This window comes from Eimeria acervulina, genomic scaffold, assembly GCF_000499425.1.
Source record: "Eimeria acervulina Houghton genomic scaffold, Eah_scaff191, whole genome shotgun sequence".
Lineage (NCBI taxonomy): Eukaryota > Apicomplexa > Conoidasida > Eucoccidiorida > Eimeriidae > Eimeria > Eimeria acervulina.
The window spans coordinates 32,449-48,027 of NW_013550084.1; the positions used below are offsets into that span (position 1 = coordinate 32,449).

Consider the following 15,579-nt stretch of genomic DNA (forward strand, 5'->3'; position numbering starts at 1 on the left):
GCAGCAGAGAGTCGCAGCAGCAGCAGCACAACACAAAAGTGGACGCAACAGCAGATGTCTATGCACTTTATTTGATATAGAAAACAGAGTTCGCGCTGCAGCAGCTGCAGCAGCGGCTGTTGCTGTTGTCAACCCTCTAGCAGCAGCAGCAACAGCAGCGGGAGAAGCAGTAGCTGCTACTGCAGCAGCAGCAGCCGCTTGCACCCTGAATTTCTATCAGTTCAACACTTAAGTGGTCGTGCGAAGGCGTGGGGTGTGCAGCAGCGGCAGCAGCAGCAGCGGTAGCGGCTGCAGCAGCTGCAGCAAAAGCAGCAGCAGCAGCCTGCAGCAACAGCATCCAGCAGCAGCAGCAGCAGGCGCACTGACTGCTTCGGGCGCCACGCTCTGGACGCACATACAGAACAGGAAGCAGCAGCAGCAGCAACAAGAGCAGCGTCACCAACAGGAGCAGCAGCCGCAACGGCAGCAGCACCTGAAGGAGGTGCGGCATACAGGTCGCGCAGAGAGCGGCAGCAACAGCAACAGCACCTGCAGCAGCAGCAACAGCAGCAGCAGGAAGCGCAGCAGCAGCGCCACGTCCGATCCTGCAGCAGAATGAAGCGGACGGCGACAAACAGCAGCAGCAACAGCAGCAGCAGCCTCGGCAGCTGTACTGACACCTCGGGTCCCCCACAGAAGGTGCAGTGCCTGGGCAGCAGCAGCAGCAGTAGCAGTAGCAGCAGCAGCAACAGCAGCAACAGCAGCAGCTGCAGCAACAGCACGAGCGTAAGCCGGCAGCCGTCCGTTGTAGAGGGGGGGTGCCCGGTTGCTGCTGCTGCTCCTTCTCATAGTGCAGGAAGCGCAGCAGCAGCAGCAACAGCAACAGGAGCAGCAGCTGCTGCTGCGCGCAGCAGCAGCAACAGCAACAGCAAGGTTAAGGGCGTCGGTCCTAAAGGAGGGAAGCAGCTTAATCCAGCTCGCTTCACAGACACCTACGCTTTGCAAGTAAACCCTAAACCCTAAACCCTAAAAAAACCCTAAACCCTAAGCCCTAAACCGCAATTTCTTCGCATGCACAATGCTGCGAGTCCGACTTTTTGGGGGCCTTGTCTGCTTCGGGGGAGCAACTTAGGGTTTAGGGTTTAGGGTTTAGGGTTTGTGAGTTCAGTTTCCTAACGCTCTGTCGGCGAAGGCTATTATCTGGGCTCGAGATCCTGTTACTCGCTTCTGGAGACCTTGCAAAATTATACATGCTAGGTGCTGCTGCTGCTGCTGTTAACTGCTGCTGTTGTTGGTGTTGTTGCTGCTACTGCTGCTGCTGCTAGTATGCGCTGCTGCTGCTGTTGCTGCGGTTGCTGCGGTTGCTGCTGTTGCCGCCGTTGCTTTGTTGGCCTCGTAGCAACAGTTGTTGCTGCTGCTTGTTGCTGCTTCTCTTGCTGCAGGCCAAATGCAGAGCGGCGGGCAGCAGCAGCTGCTGCTGCAGCACCTACTACTATAGGAGCAGCAGCAAGGAAGAAGGGCTCGTTTCCACTGCGGGGTGCTGCAGCAGCAGCGGCTGCTGCTGCTGCCGCTGCTGCAGCAGCACCTGGGCAGCAGCAGCAGCAGTCCCTGGCAGACGGCAGCGCCTCAGCTGATTCAGCAACAGCTGCAGCTTCCAGCAGCAGCAGCAGCAGCTGGTTTGACGGGAGCGCCTTCGCTGAAGCAGCAACAACCCTTAAACCGAGTGATTACGATTACTACGTGCACTTCTTAGGTCTCGACCGACGGTAAACCCTAAACCCTAAACCCTAAACCCCTTATGTGTGGGGATTATCCAGAGGTGTTTGTTGAATTTTTTAGCAGCCCTTGCCTTGGGTATAGGGTTTAGAGGCAGGAGGCAAGGGTTCAAGGTTTAGGATGTAGGGTTTAGGGTTTAGGGTTTAGGGTTTATGGTTTGCAGGTTGGACTGCTGGCGATGTTGGGCGGATTTGCGCGAAACGCGTGAAGAATTGCCTCCGGATTCGCCGGTAGCAGATGAAGAAGAAAGCGACGCTGATGAAGAACATGCGGGTAGATTAATGCAGAAAGAAGAGGGAAATGGGGCAGAAAATAGAAATTAGAATTAAAAAGAATTTAAAAATTCAAAAATAAATATAAAATGCGCTTCAAACACACGCAGAAAGATAAATATGACAGCACGCACCACTGCAAACACCAGTAGAGCTGCATATACACCTGAGCTGCATATACAGCTGAACTGCATGCATACACCTGAACTGCATGCAAACACCAGTAGAGCTGCATATACACCTGCACTGTATGCATAGCCCTGCACTGCATGCATACACCTGAACTGGGTAAACGCTTGCATTGCGTATATTCCTGAATGCGTTGAGTATGTGCGTATACACCTGAGTATATGTACGAGGTGCCTATACACCTGAGTATATGTACGAAGTGCCTATACACCTGAGTGTATGTACGAAGTGCCTATACACCAGAGTATGTGTATGAGATGCGTATACACCTGAGTATATGTATGAGATGCGTATACACCTGAGTATATGTATGAGGTGCCTATACACCTCAGGTTTGGATGAGGATTACTTGCGAGAGCATGAGGAGGCAACACGGCTGAAGACAGTGGAGAGGATTTCGATTGGCTCGTATTTAGTAGACTGTTGGTATTTCTCTCCGTATCCAGCAGAAGTGCAAGACGTGCCCGTCCTCTTTATTTGCGAATTCTGCCTCGCCTTCTTCGTGTCAGTAATGCTTCTGCTGCTGCTGCTGCTGCTGCTGCTGTTGCTCCTGCTGCTACCGCTGCTGCTGCCCTTGCATAGATCAGGATTCCCATCCGCATGACCCTACTGCTGCTGCTGCTGCTGCTGCTCTTTGGGGTGTACAGACACGAGAGCGAACTGCAGCGGCATGCGCTGCTCTGTGAGTGCCGCCACCCTCCAGGAAATGAAATTTATCGGTGAGGCTTGCAGCAACCACCTCGAGCTCCATTAGGGTTTAGGGTGTAGGGTTTAGGGTTTGCGGTTTGTGGCTGTTTGTGCGGAGATGGTAGGGTTTCAGTGTTTGAGGGTTTAGGGTTTAGGTTTTAGTGTTTGCGGCTATCTGTGCAGCGATAATGGGGTTTCATTGTTCGAGGGTTTAGGGTTTAGGGTTTAGGGCCTAGGGTTTAGGGTTTTGTGGTCATCTTTGCAGCGATGATAGGGTTTCAATGTTTGAGGTGGACGGGACTTACTTTCGGGTGTATTGCGAGAATTTGTGTTTTCTCTCCAAGCTGTTTCTAGATCATAAAACCCTAAGGTTCGTCTTCCTAGGGTTCAGGGTTTAGGGTTAGGGGTGTAGAGTTTAGGGTTTGTGGTTTAGAGGACGCCTTTTTATTTCTTCCGTGACTTGCTTCAGTGGGCTTATTAGGGTTTAGGGTTTAGGGTTTAGGGTTTAGGGTTTGGAGGGCGTCGTTCTCTTTCCTCTTTGCTTCGTTTCAACGGATTGAGGGTTTAGGGTTTAGGGTTTAGGGTTTATTGTTGTCTGGATCTTCTGCTTTGTAGTTGATGCTTCCTTGGTTCTTTTTTCTTCCTCTCCTTTTGTCTTTCTTTTTACTTAGGGTTTAGGGTTTAGGGTTTAGGGTTTTGTTGTTTGTTGTGTTGGGGTGTACAGACACCCGGTGAATTTGTTTGTCTTTTACGTAATGACTGAATACGACAGCAAAGGGCACCACATTACTGGATATTTTTCAAAAGAAAAGCACTCGAAAAACAACCTTTCTTGTCTACTCACGCTGCCGCAGGTTAGCTGCTGCTGTTGCTGCTGCTGCTGATGATGCTGATGCTGCTGCTGATGATGCTGATGCTGCTGCTGCTGCTGATGATGCTGATGCTGCTGCTGCTGCTGATGATGATGATGATGCTGATGATGATGCTGCTGCTGCTGTTGGTGCTGATGATGTTGGTGCTCCTGGTGCTGCCGATGATGATACTGCTGCTGCTGGTGCTCGTGCTGCTGCTGCTGCTGCTTCGGATGCTGTTGCTGCTGTTCCGTTGATATATATGATGTTTGTGCAGCAGCATCTGCTGCTGTTTTCGTGTCAATTCCCGCTGCACCTCCACCACTAGCAGCACCAGCAGCACCAGCAGCACCAGCAGCAGCAGCAGCAGCAGCAGCAGCAGCATGATCATCAGGAGTCTAAAGTGACGCTGTGAAAGAAGCTGTTGATGTGTATGTTGTTGCTGCAGCACCAGCGAAAGGGGTACGGCAAGTTTTTGATTAGTTTTAGTTATTCATTGTCTCAACGCGAGAGACGAGCAGGGGGCCCTGAGAGGCCGCTGTCTGACTTAGGCAAGGCAACCTACTTTGCTTACTGGACTGAGCAGCTGCTTAAACTGCTGCAGCCTCCGAAGAATAGAATCTCCCTTCAGGTCGGCTGCTGCTCTTCCTGCTGCTGCTCTTCCTGCTGCTCTTCCTGCTGCTCCTGATGCTGCTCGTGCTGCTGCTCTTCCTGCTGCTCCTGATGCTGCTCTTGCTGCTGCTCCTGATGCTGCTGGCGTCCTTGTTGCATTGGTTGCTGCTGGTGCTGCTGTCGAAACAGCGTTCGCTGCTGTTGCTGGTGCACTGTTGATGCTTATATTCATGTATTGCAGTCCCTCAGCAGCAGAAACAGCAGCAGCTGCAGCAGCAGCAGCAGCAGGCACATGTGGTGCTTGACTGTGCTGACACATGCATGCATTGAAATGTATATATATATATATATATATATATATATATATTAGGGAAAAATATATATATAGATATATATTATATATACAGTATATATAATATATATATATATATATATAAATATATTACAAATATATATTTATGAGTTTGTTGTTTTGTTCGTTTTGTTTTGTTTTGTTTGCAGGAGTTGTCGGAGGCCACATCAATTGAATGTCAGGACGTGGTGGTGTGTTTAGAGAAGCAAGGAGTGCTGCAGATTAGAGGGGATTGCTGCTTCTTGCTGCTGCCGCCTGAGAAGGTTCAGGCGCTGCAGCATTCCATAGGTAGACCCTCAAGAAGTGTGCAGCAGCAAGCGCTGCATTGGGTGCCGTATGATTACTATACAGCGCCCTTAGATACAACGCCGCAGCAGTAATTCACAGCAGCAGCTGCTGCTGCTGCTGCTGTTGTTGTTGCTGCTGTTGCTGTTGCGGTTGCGGTGGTCCTGCAGCAACTGCAGCAGTAGCTGCAGCAGCGACCTCTAACTGCAGCAAGAGCTGCAGCAGTAGCTGCAACAGCAACTGATCTAGTAGCAGCTGCTGCTGCAGCAGCGTGTCCAGCAGCGCCTGCACCAGCAGCAGCAGCAACAGCAAGTACAACATCTGGAGTAGCGGCACACCCAGCCCTTCTGCTACTGCTGCAGGCAGAAGTGAAGGGGAGGCTGCCGAAGCTGTTCATGCTGCTGCTGCTGCTGCTGCTGCTGGTGCATGTTGGTTTGGGTTATGTTTCTTTTGTTTGACCTATGCACGAGCCGTGCATTAGTTTTTCTTTGTCTGTTTATCGTATTTCTTTACTTTTGGGTTTAGAATAAACAGCAGTTAGTGCTTACAAGAGGGCAGCGGCAGAGCAGCAGCAGCAGAGCAGCAGCAGCAGCAATTAGCAGATGCAAATATTCGCCGTTTCTACGTTATAATGTAACCCAATTGCATGCATACTGCATGAATACCAGAGCCAGTTACTCTTGTTTTAAAGGTGCACTTAAATATTATTCTTTCTAGAAGAAAAGTTAGATGTTATTTTTTTGAAAGATGTATTTAGGGTTGCACAAGCAGCCAGCAGTGCTGCTGTTGCTGCTGCAGCTGTTGCCGCTGCAGCTGGTGCTGCTGCCATTGCTGTTGCTGTAGATGCAGCTGCACAATCACTGAGTTATTATCTGTGTTTGTCTTTTCTCCTATCTCTTCTACCTGCCATCTTCATTCGCAGTTTATTTCCTTCTCTTTCAACGCCTACTACTGCTCTTAGCTCAATTTACGTGTTACATCGAGATGATGCAATAAACTCTTTTATTTGAGTCTGCGTTTCTCACGCATACGCGCAAATACGTAGATCCGATGTATATATACAGCAGAATAAACAGGAAGAAACGAAGAAGAATGCATTCAAACAGCACTAAGAGGCTGCACACATTAATATTTCTGCATCGTTGCTGCATACTGATGATGCTGGCCCAGCACCAGCAGCAGCAGTTTATTATTTGAAGTTTAATATCTGAATATGCACTTTAATTTCTAATTAATTAATGTTAATATTATTATTTCAACAGTTTATTCTTCAAACAAGAAACAGATAACCCTTAACCCCTTGGTGCTACTACCGGCAGCCACTTCCGCGCGGCGCGAGGCTGCGTGGGGCGGGGAGAACCAGCTGTGCGTATTGTTGAGAGGGAGAAGATCGTTTGAATTCTTTTTTGATCAAAATAGCGTTTTTTTCGTATTTTATATTCAATTAAAACAAAAAAAAACAAACGAATATCCTCCCTCTGGAGGTTAAACTCATGACTAGTCAGCGACGCGCGGGAGAGTTATATGCCTCGTTCCTCCAGAGCCGATGCCCTGCTGTTTTTCTTCATCTCCCCCTAAACATCTTCAAAATTCAATCTTTTTTACTGTTTCTATGTCTGTTATCGTTTTCCTGAAGGAAGGTTTTGTGTGAGGTGGTCGTGTTTTTCTGCGTTATGGTCCCCTGTCCCAGTCGCATCTTGCACGGGGGGCTGTTTCGCATTTGTGCAGCGACAAAGCTTTAAAATCTATTTATGTTTCTTCTTTTCCTAATTTCGTCTTTAATTATTGTGCAGTGGTTCATTGAATCTGAATAAAGTCGCTGTTTTTAGCTTGTGCAGTTTTTTTCGCCCGCCTTCTACGGCAACAGTGCTGAGGCAGTAACGTAGCCTCCTACCTCTGCGACTGCACAAACGAGGGTCTAGAGACCCGAAAGTTTGATAAATGAAAGCTTGTAATTTCTGCATTTTTGTTTGAGCGTTCAACCAGGTGTATATACACCCGAGGGGTTTGCGCTGAAATGTGTAATCTGTTTCGGTTCAAAAGTTGAATAGAGGTGATCGTCTCGTTTGCATTATTGGGAGATTCTTGAGGAATTACAGATTTTCTGTTTTAATTTTCTTGTGTTTTTGCACCTTATTATATAGTTTATTGCACATCAATTGGCTTGAATGTCGCCCAATAACTCTGCGCCGAGTTCCCCTCAGGGATCGCCGGCTCCTTCCTTGGGGCCGTTAAGAGGGTTTTCTTTTGATTTTTCTCTAGATGAAGTCCCTGTAGATGAAGAATACCCATTTAGCCCCACGACTGAAGAAGATTTTTCTAAGTCTCCCCATGAGTCTTCTGAATACACTATAGATTTAAAAGAGAGAAGATCGTCTACAAGAGAAGGAAGTCGTCATCACTCTATTAAATCTCTAACTGTGATTCTGTGCAGCATATTAGCGCTCATAGCGCTGCACGTCAGGCGTCCAGCGAAAAGAACAGCTCTTGCAAAGGAGCTGATGGAGCTGTCTGCACGTATATTTGAACGAAAACCAGACGGTGGAAAGGCATACCCAGCCGCAGCGGAGCTCAGTGATGATGTATTTACGTTTGAAGAAGGTTTAACAGGGATTGATGAAAGCAGTTCAAGTTTTTCCTCTTCTTCCTCCTCCAGAAGCGTAGATAGCCAGGAACAGCAGTATGATGATGATGAGCAGCAGCAGGAGCAGGAGACGCAGTTTCGTTTACCAGGTCGGAAGTTTAACGTTATAGAATTGCCAGATGTAGATGAGGCAGAGGCATTGATGTCTAAAGAGGAGTTGGAGGGGAAGCACTTTTTAGCGAATTATGTTATTGTAGATGAGTCTGAAGAAGAATTTAATCCAGATGATGATGAAGAGCCCGTCGTAGAGGAAGAAGAAGTAGACCCTGCGCTTGCTGCTATTGCAAGATTGATATCCGATGGAGAGACAGACAAACTAGTTGACTCTATTGTACATCTTGAAGACGTAAAGCCGTTAGATTCATCTCTGCCTGCTGGAGACACAAACCGCAGCTTCAAAGTTACTCGTTTTCTAGGAAAAGGAGTAAGCAGTGTGGTTGTTGCAGTTGTAGATGAAGAGACAGGAGAGGAGCATGCAATGCGTTTGCATGTATTAGAGAAGCTAAACGTCTCTGAAGAACAGACAACGAAGCTGGTGCTGCAAGCAGCAGACAAAGAGAATAGGTGTATAGACACCGCAGTAGAGGGGGTATCTGCTGCAGAAGTTGCAAACAAGAGAGGTTTCTCAGTTCCTAGATATACGGGGAAGATAGCAGGAGCTTCTACTCTTACTTTATGTGGTGATATGTACGTGGTGTCTGGAGTTCAGCTGTTTCAGCGGTTGCACGGCAGCGTAAAAGAGATTATTAACCATCTGTGGCGCATACCTCCTAATGCAAAGTTGTATGTAGCTCGGAGATTGCTCATAGAAGTTATGCACCTACAAGCAGCAGGAGTTGCGCATAATGATTTAAGATTAGATAACTGCTTTATGATGAAAGACGGTTCTTTTCTTTTAGGCGACTTCGGCGCAAGTACGCCATTTGGAGAAGAGATAGCAGAGCTTACACGCGTTACCATGGCTTATGCAGACCCGCAGATGCTGATAGACTTGAAAGATTTTCTAAAATCAGAGAGATCTTCAGTTACACCTAGCCCTAATGGAGATCTTTGGTCTCTAGGAATGATATTATATGAGTTGTTTGCAGACGGAAGAATGCCTTTCGGTATTGCTCATAGTCGACGAGACTTTGAACAAATGCAAAAAGTTGCAGCAGACCTTGTTAATAGAGAATTCGATGAAGATAATCAAATAAGTGTTGCTGCTGAGGTGTATGCGGGGCTTCAGAAAGAAGAGCATATTCCTGAGAGGTGGAAGCAACTTATTTGCTGTCTTTTAGAGCCTAATAGAAGTAAAAGACCGTCTTGGACTGAGATAGCAATGCGCTTCCCTGATTTGTTGCTGCAAGCAGAAGTTCAATAAATCTTCTCAAAAATATATTCTACTTCTAACAGGGAGTTCAACCGGGGCTTGACGAGGTCATAATGCTGTTTGCGAATGCACACAATATGAATGTGCTGTAACATATTATTATTATTATTTAGTATTATTATTTATTTATTATTATTATTATTATTGCTTTTAGTATTGTTGTTGTTGTTAGTGTTAGTGTTGGTGTTGTTATTGCTATTTTTGTTATTGTTGTTATTGTTATCGTTATTGCAGTTATTATTATTGCAGTTATTATTATTATTATTGTTGTTGTTGTTATTCGTGTTCTTGCATTAGTATTGCATTATTCATTATCGGCTGTGAAGTGTTTGAGTCTTCTTCCCTTCTTCAGCCGTAAAGAAGTAGAAAAGGAGAAAATTGAAGTTAAATGCAAATTATTGAATTGAAATTATCACAGAGAATGATTACTTCAGTAGTTCGTTAATATTGTTTAATTAATTTTGTTTATTGTATGTTCTCTTGTTTTGTGTTTCTGTTTGTTTGTGTTGTGCTTATCATGAGGCGCATGTATAGGCGACGCCTTTAGTTGAGTTATTAAAGAATATAAGCTGTTTTTCTTTCTATGATTCTCCTTTATCTACTTCTATTGTTTGTGTAGTTTCGTTTTGCAGTATTTTCATTGTACAATTGTAGTTGCTTATATATGCTTGACTTTTCGCTGCGTGTATGAGTTGCATCTTATATATATATTATATATATATATATAGATCTATATATATAGTAGATATACATGTCTAATCTTCAAGCAGTTAAGAATAAAATGAATATAAGCAGTCTTATTGTGTATGCTTAAGCAACAATGCTCCCTTTGCTGCCAACTTCTTGCGGGCGGCCTCCGAAGCGACAGTCGTCGCAGGAATTCATTTTCCTGCTTTTTCATATTCTTACAAAGCAATCAATTGCTATTATTACTTATTAATTATTATTATTAATACTGTGTTGTTATTATTATTACTATTATTATTTCTATTATTATTAGTAGTAGTAGTAGTACTATTATTATTATTATTATTGCTATTATTATTATTATTATTGCTATTATTATTATTATTATTATTATTATTATTATTATTATTATTATTATTATTGACTGGTGTTACTACCTGATTATTATCATTACTATGAACTATTACTATTACTAATTATTACTATTGAGATTATTATTAGTATACTAAGTACAATCACTAATACTAGTATTTTTACTACCGCGATTAATAATGATTATTAATGCGATTAGTACTACCATAATAATAATTGGCGCTCTTATTACGAATTATTATTTTTATTATTATTTATTATTATTATTCTTACCACTTGCACTATTTCTATTCCTATTGTCGGCATTATTATTGTTACTACTGTTATTATTATTCGTATTAGTATTACTACCGATGCGGTGAAGCCATTCACTTTAACTACGTTCGGAAGGGGAGGCGCACTTCAAGCAGACAGACCCCCACAAAGCAAAACCTTTGTACAGCATGTGTATAAGGTGGAGTAGCACAACTAGCTAGCTAGCTAGCTAGCTAGCTAGCTAGCTGATGTAGGAAATCGATAGCTGATCTGCATTTGCTACTGCCCAGCGCTTTTGTCTCTTTTTTCTCCTCCGTAATTTAATAGTCGTCATTTTTTATTATAGTTTTAATGGTTTCTTTTCTATTTTTTCATTGGTTGCCGTTAGACAAGATGCTGCGCCTCCTGTTTGAATATGATGTGCCCAGTAGCTGCTGCTTGCAATTATATATACAATATTTAATGCATTAATATATATATATATATTTATTTATTTATATTTGTGTATAAGTTGTATATGCAGATTTATGCTTTGTCTCCCTGCGGGCAAGCGGTATAGAAATTGCGAAATTAAACCTTACATTTAGTAAACAGTTCATTTAAAAGAAGGCACCTGCCTCGTTGTTTTCGGCTGTATATACACCGCAGTTAAACTTCGTACATAATAAATTTATATATAAACCCAAAGCCTGCCTTCAGTTTGGGGAAAGCTGTTGCTGCGCGTTTGTGCGTATTCTTTTACTTTACCTCTTCTCCCTTCTCTTCATGTGACGAAGAAGCATTTATTTATTCTTTGCTCAATTGCTGATAATGTCTGCCGCCTTCCTCTCTAATTACGTAAAAAAATACGCAGCCGTGCTGCCCCAACAGCACGTTTTTCTTTTTACCACTTGCACATCTTATGTAGGTGCTACATAACATATCAAGTAGAAAGAAGAGAAAGAAACTAACTCATTTAGAGTTTATAATCGCTAAACTATCCTAGAGTAACTCAGAGAAGTAGAAGAAAACCACGCACTAAACGCAAAAACTGCTGAGAGCCCGAAGTGCTTGTGCGGGAGGTGCAGCAGCAAAAAGATGCAATAGAAATATGCCTTGCTTGCAAAAATGGGAATAAATGTTCAATTATTAATAAATAGTGCAATGGAAACACAGAGAAAAGGCCAATTCTTCGTCTGTACACTCCAAAGCTGCTGCACGCCCCAATGGGCAGCCGCGCAGCAGCAGGGCTTCCCCGGCGTATATCTGCATCGTCCTTGCGTACAATAATGTGGTTTTTTGTGTTTGTTTTCGCTTCTTCTTGGAAGAAAGGTCAATATATTACTATTTTTTTCTATTTCTTTGCTGCCATGCCCACCTTTGCAGCCGCACCAGGCGGGTGTAGTTTCTTTCCGTCTGTGAGCTCGCCTCTCCTGCGCTCTCTGCTTCCTCTTCGCTTTTCTTCCTGAAACCTTCTACGTCTTTGTGTTGCTGCATTTTACATCAAATGCAGCCTTGCAGACACTCCTCAGCCTTCCGTGGAGGCCCCCCTTGCGAGCCGCCCAGTTGGAAGGGCCCCAACAACGGGGGGCATTCTACTCGGTTTAGAGACGTGCATCAGCCTTCACCTGCGGGGGGCCCTCCTCTTATTTCTTCAGCTGGGGTGTATGCAGAGACACCCAACACGGCTCATTGGAGCCCCATGACTTGCCGGGGGCACCATCCCCCGGCACCGCCAGGGCCTCCTGGGGGCCCCCCTATTCACCGAGTGCAACCCAATCCAAGTTGGGGCCCACCACTCCCTGAGGGCCCCCATGCACGGCCAGGGGCTCCACCATCTTTTATGCCCCCGGATTTCCATTCTGAGGCCCCCGGAAACCGTAGGGAAGGAGGAGGGATTGTGGGGGGCCCTGGGGGCCCCCTTTATCAGTTCGCTGGGCCTTGCCCTCCTCAGAGATCTGGGGAGGGGCCTCATGACGCTTCAGGGGGCAGGCGAAATCCACGCATGTCAGGGCCCCGCGCAGGGGGGCCCCCCAAGGGCAAAGGGGGCCCCCCTCCCTCCCGACGTTCGGGGGCCCCCCCGCTAATGGGTAGCGGGGGGAGTCCGTGGCGTCCTTTGAACGATAGCCCTCCACTGTCTGAGGGGGCCCCTATACACTCGAATTCAAAATGTGATATGCCTTGGGGGCCCCCTCTAGCGTATGACAGCGCGCAGCAACAACGGGGAACAGCAGGAGGCTTAGGTGGGGGCCTGGGGGCCCCCGGGCCTGCTGGGGGCCCTCCTTCTTCTTATGGGCCCCTGCCGCCTTCACATCAAACTGGAGATCCGCATTTTGTTCGTCTTATCCATGATGGGGGCCCCAGAGAGACAGTACAAGGCAGGTGCTCATCCGGAGGGAGGCCCCCAGGGCCCAGGGGTCGCCGGCTGCGTGGCGGGGGATTCGTGCCTGAGTGCGAAGATAGCAGCAGCAGCAGCAGCAACAACAACAACAGCAACAATAACGAAAAAAATAACAGCGGCAGCTGCAGCATTCCATTGGCCCCACCCCCTCCACCACCGGGCGGCGGACGCGAGAGAGGCGATGAATTAGGGGGCCCCAACGCGCTGCTCCTGGGGGCCCCTTCTAATGGGGCCCCTAGGGGGCCCCCCGGACCCCTTCCTACAATAGGCCGGGCCCTCTGGGGCAACAGGTCGTTAGCAGAAGCAGCAGCAGCAGAAGCAGCAGCAGCAGCAGTTAGTCGTTGTATTGCAGCCGGCGCCATACCCCAACAGCTGCTTTCTTTTCCCGCTCCCTTGCCTCCCGCAGAGAATGACCTTACCGGTTCTGTGGGGCCCCGAGAGGGGCCCCCCTGTGGGGGCCCCCAGGGGTTTCCAGGACTTATCGGTGAGGTCAGGGGCCCCCCGCCGCTGTCGGGGCCCCCTAGAGGCCCCCGGGGCCCCCCTCCTGATTCAGAAGAACTTAGTGGGGGTGCTGCTGCAGCGGAATTGGGATCGCCAGACAGACGGGTACCTCCGGGGCCCCTACGGACCCTCGTGGGGCCCCCAGCCGGACCCATGGGGCCCCCTGAGGGGCCCCTGGGGGCCCCACCGTCTTTGGATGGCCTTCCTTTGCCAGACCCCGGCTTTGATTCGTCGAGACAAACTATTGATGCTCGCTTCGGCTCATTGGCGCAGCAGCTGCAGCAGCAGAATCGGCAGCCGCTGCAGCAGCAACTACAACAACGTGGGCAGCAGCGGCAGCAGCCATTGCCGCCTCCTGCAGCAAATGCAGAGGGATCTCTTAACTCAATCCTCTCGAGTGAAGCGGCGATGCAGTTGCTGATGTTGGTTGCGCCACCGCAGCTGCAGCAGCAGCAGCAGCAGCAACAGCAGCAGCATCAGAACATGACACCGGGGTTGAGTATGCCTGCAGCTGGCAGTTTAATTCCTGTTACTTCCCAGCAGCAGCAGCAGCAGCAGCAGCAGCGTGCAGTATCAGAGGCGCTGCTTCAAGGGCTTGCAATGGGAGCTCAGCTGCAACTGCAGCAGCAGCAACAGCAGCAGCAGCAGCAACAGCAGCAGCAGCAACAGCAGCAACAGGGGCCGCGTGCGGGGCCCGCGAATCCACTGGCTTCGCTGGGGGGCCCGCAGCAGCAGCTGGCGCTGCTGGAGTCGTTGCGATCTGCAGCAACAGCAGCAGCTGCTGCTATCCGCGGCAATCCTGAAGCTGCTAGTGTATCACAATCCACAGAGGCCGTGCTGCTACAGCTGCAGCAACAGCTGCAGCAGCAGCAAAACCCTGCGGCGTTGCAAGCACTTTTTTCCCTGCAGCAAGCAATCCAAGCTGCTGGTCCTGCATCACTGCAGCAGCAGCAGCCGCTGCCACCTCGACAGGAAGAGCAGCAGCAACAGCCGCTGCAGAAGCCGGCGTTTCAGCAGCAGCAGGAGCAGGTACCGCAACCCCCACCTTTGGTACAGCAGCAGCTGCAGCAAGGTGCAGCTGCTGTGCCGCAGCAGCATTTAGTAGGGGTGCTCCAAGGGCAGCAGCAGCTGCAGCAGCAGCAGCAGCAGCAACCAAGTGCACCTGCACCCGAGTTTGCGCCTGAGCCGCAGCAGCGACAGCAGGCGCAACAACAGCAACAGCAGCAGCAACAGCAGCCCCAGCAGCAAGCAGAGAAGCATTCCCAGCAGCACGGCGTCGGGCGAGTAAAAAGCTCGGTGAGGGTCATTTTCACTCTCCGTTCGGCTGTGCTGCCAATGAAATCTTCAGCAGCATGAATAGCAGCAGCAGCAACAGCAATAGCATGAGCAGCGGGGGAAGCAGCAGCAATAGCAAGAGCAGCAGCAGCATGCGCAGCATCAGCCCTAGCAGCAGGCGCAATGGTGTGTTCAGAGTGTTTTTCTCTTCGTTCTTGTTTGCTGTTGCTGTCGCAGCTGTTGCTGGAGTTGTCACGGGTGCCGGAGCGTCTGTTGGATCCACAGGAGAACGAGGCGGCGCATAGTTGGTGTTACTTAGATGCCTTCAACAAGGCAAGAAGAAGAAGTGCAGTTTCCTTTCTTCTTTTCTATCCCTTCACTCTGCAGGCCCAAACCCTCAGCTGCTATCACGACTGCTTCTCTCGCTCATGCATGCATGCATATGCATCTGCATGCATGCATGCATGACGTTTGTTTTGTGTTTGGGGTGTGCATGTATTTTTTTGTTGCTGCTGCAGTGCCAGGGGCCCTTTTCAACTCTGACGATGTTGCAGTGGCTGGAGTTGGGGTATTTCGACCCCACGAGGCCTTTACGGCGAGACGACGAGAAAGGTTTTACTCCTCTTCACGATGGCTCTCGAATTAAAAGAGCAGCAAAAGATATTGTGCTATCTGCTCGGAGTCAGAAACATGTGCGCCAACGATTGGGCTGTTCAGTGGTTTTGTTATTTTGCGGATGCAGAGCAGCGAGAGAATGACGACTTGCTGCTTCTTCAGGGGCAGTTTCAGTTTTTTTCTGCTTTCTGCTTGTTGCATGCGCATTTTGAATGAATTGGTCTTTAGCTGTTTCTACGGGGTCGCTGGCTTCTAGGGTTGTATGCGTTCTCGCTTCTGTTCGTTCTTAGTTGCATGCAGCTTCATACTCGTTGTTTAAGATTTCTTACTGTTGCAAGTGGACAGCAGTTGCAAGAGAGAAAAGAACTGTGGGCCGGAACAGCCACGCGTACTTGAATGCATGCGTGCCACTGGATGCGGTATAGTTCTATACCGATAATCAGTGTCTATATATATATATATATATATATATATA

General features: G+C 47.9%; 3 protein-coding genes across 3 annotated transcripts in view; all 3 read left to right on the forward strand.

Annotated features, from left to right (window-relative positions):
- Positions 1–594: 594 nt before the first annotated feature.
- On the forward strand, positions 595–5,098 carry EAH_00024400 (MYST-family histone acetyltransferase-A, putative; the record flags this gene model as incomplete). The annotated part of the gene is made up of 10 exons (XM_013396768.1): positions 595–984; positions 1,148–1,236; positions 1,422–1,745; positions 1,919–2,028; positions 2,549–2,720; positions 2,864–2,935; positions 3,169–3,273; positions 3,758–3,914; positions 4,203–4,385; positions 4,868–5,098. The coding sequence occupies 10 exons, from the start codon at positions 595–597 to the stop codon at positions 5,096–5,098; spliced, it is 1,833 nt and encodes a 610-aa protein (XP_013252222.1).
- Positions 5,099–7,171: 2,073 nt separating this feature from the next.
- On the forward strand, positions 7,172–9,010 carry EAH_00024410 (hypothetical protein, conserved; the record flags this gene model as incomplete). The annotated part of the gene is made up of 1 exon (XM_013396769.1): positions 7,172–9,010. The coding sequence occupies one exon, from the start codon at positions 7,172–7,174 to the stop codon at positions 9,008–9,010; it is 1,839 nt and encodes a 612-aa protein (XP_013252223.1).
- Positions 9,011–12,014: 3,004 nt separating this feature from the next.
- EAH_00024420 (hypothetical protein, conserved) overlaps positions 12,015–15,579 on the forward strand; it is a gene marked incomplete at both ends in the record, with an annotated part of 4,231 nt that continues 666 nt past the window's right edge. Inside the window, 3 exons of the mRNA XM_013396770.1 lie at positions 12,015–14,510; positions 14,727–14,822; positions 15,008–15,170. Of these exons, the coding sequence (XP_013252224.1) occupies positions 12,015–14,510; positions 14,727–14,822; positions 15,008–15,170 (2,755 nt within the window). The remainder of the gene's footprint in view (positions 14,511–14,726; positions 14,823–15,007; positions 15,171–15,579) is intronic.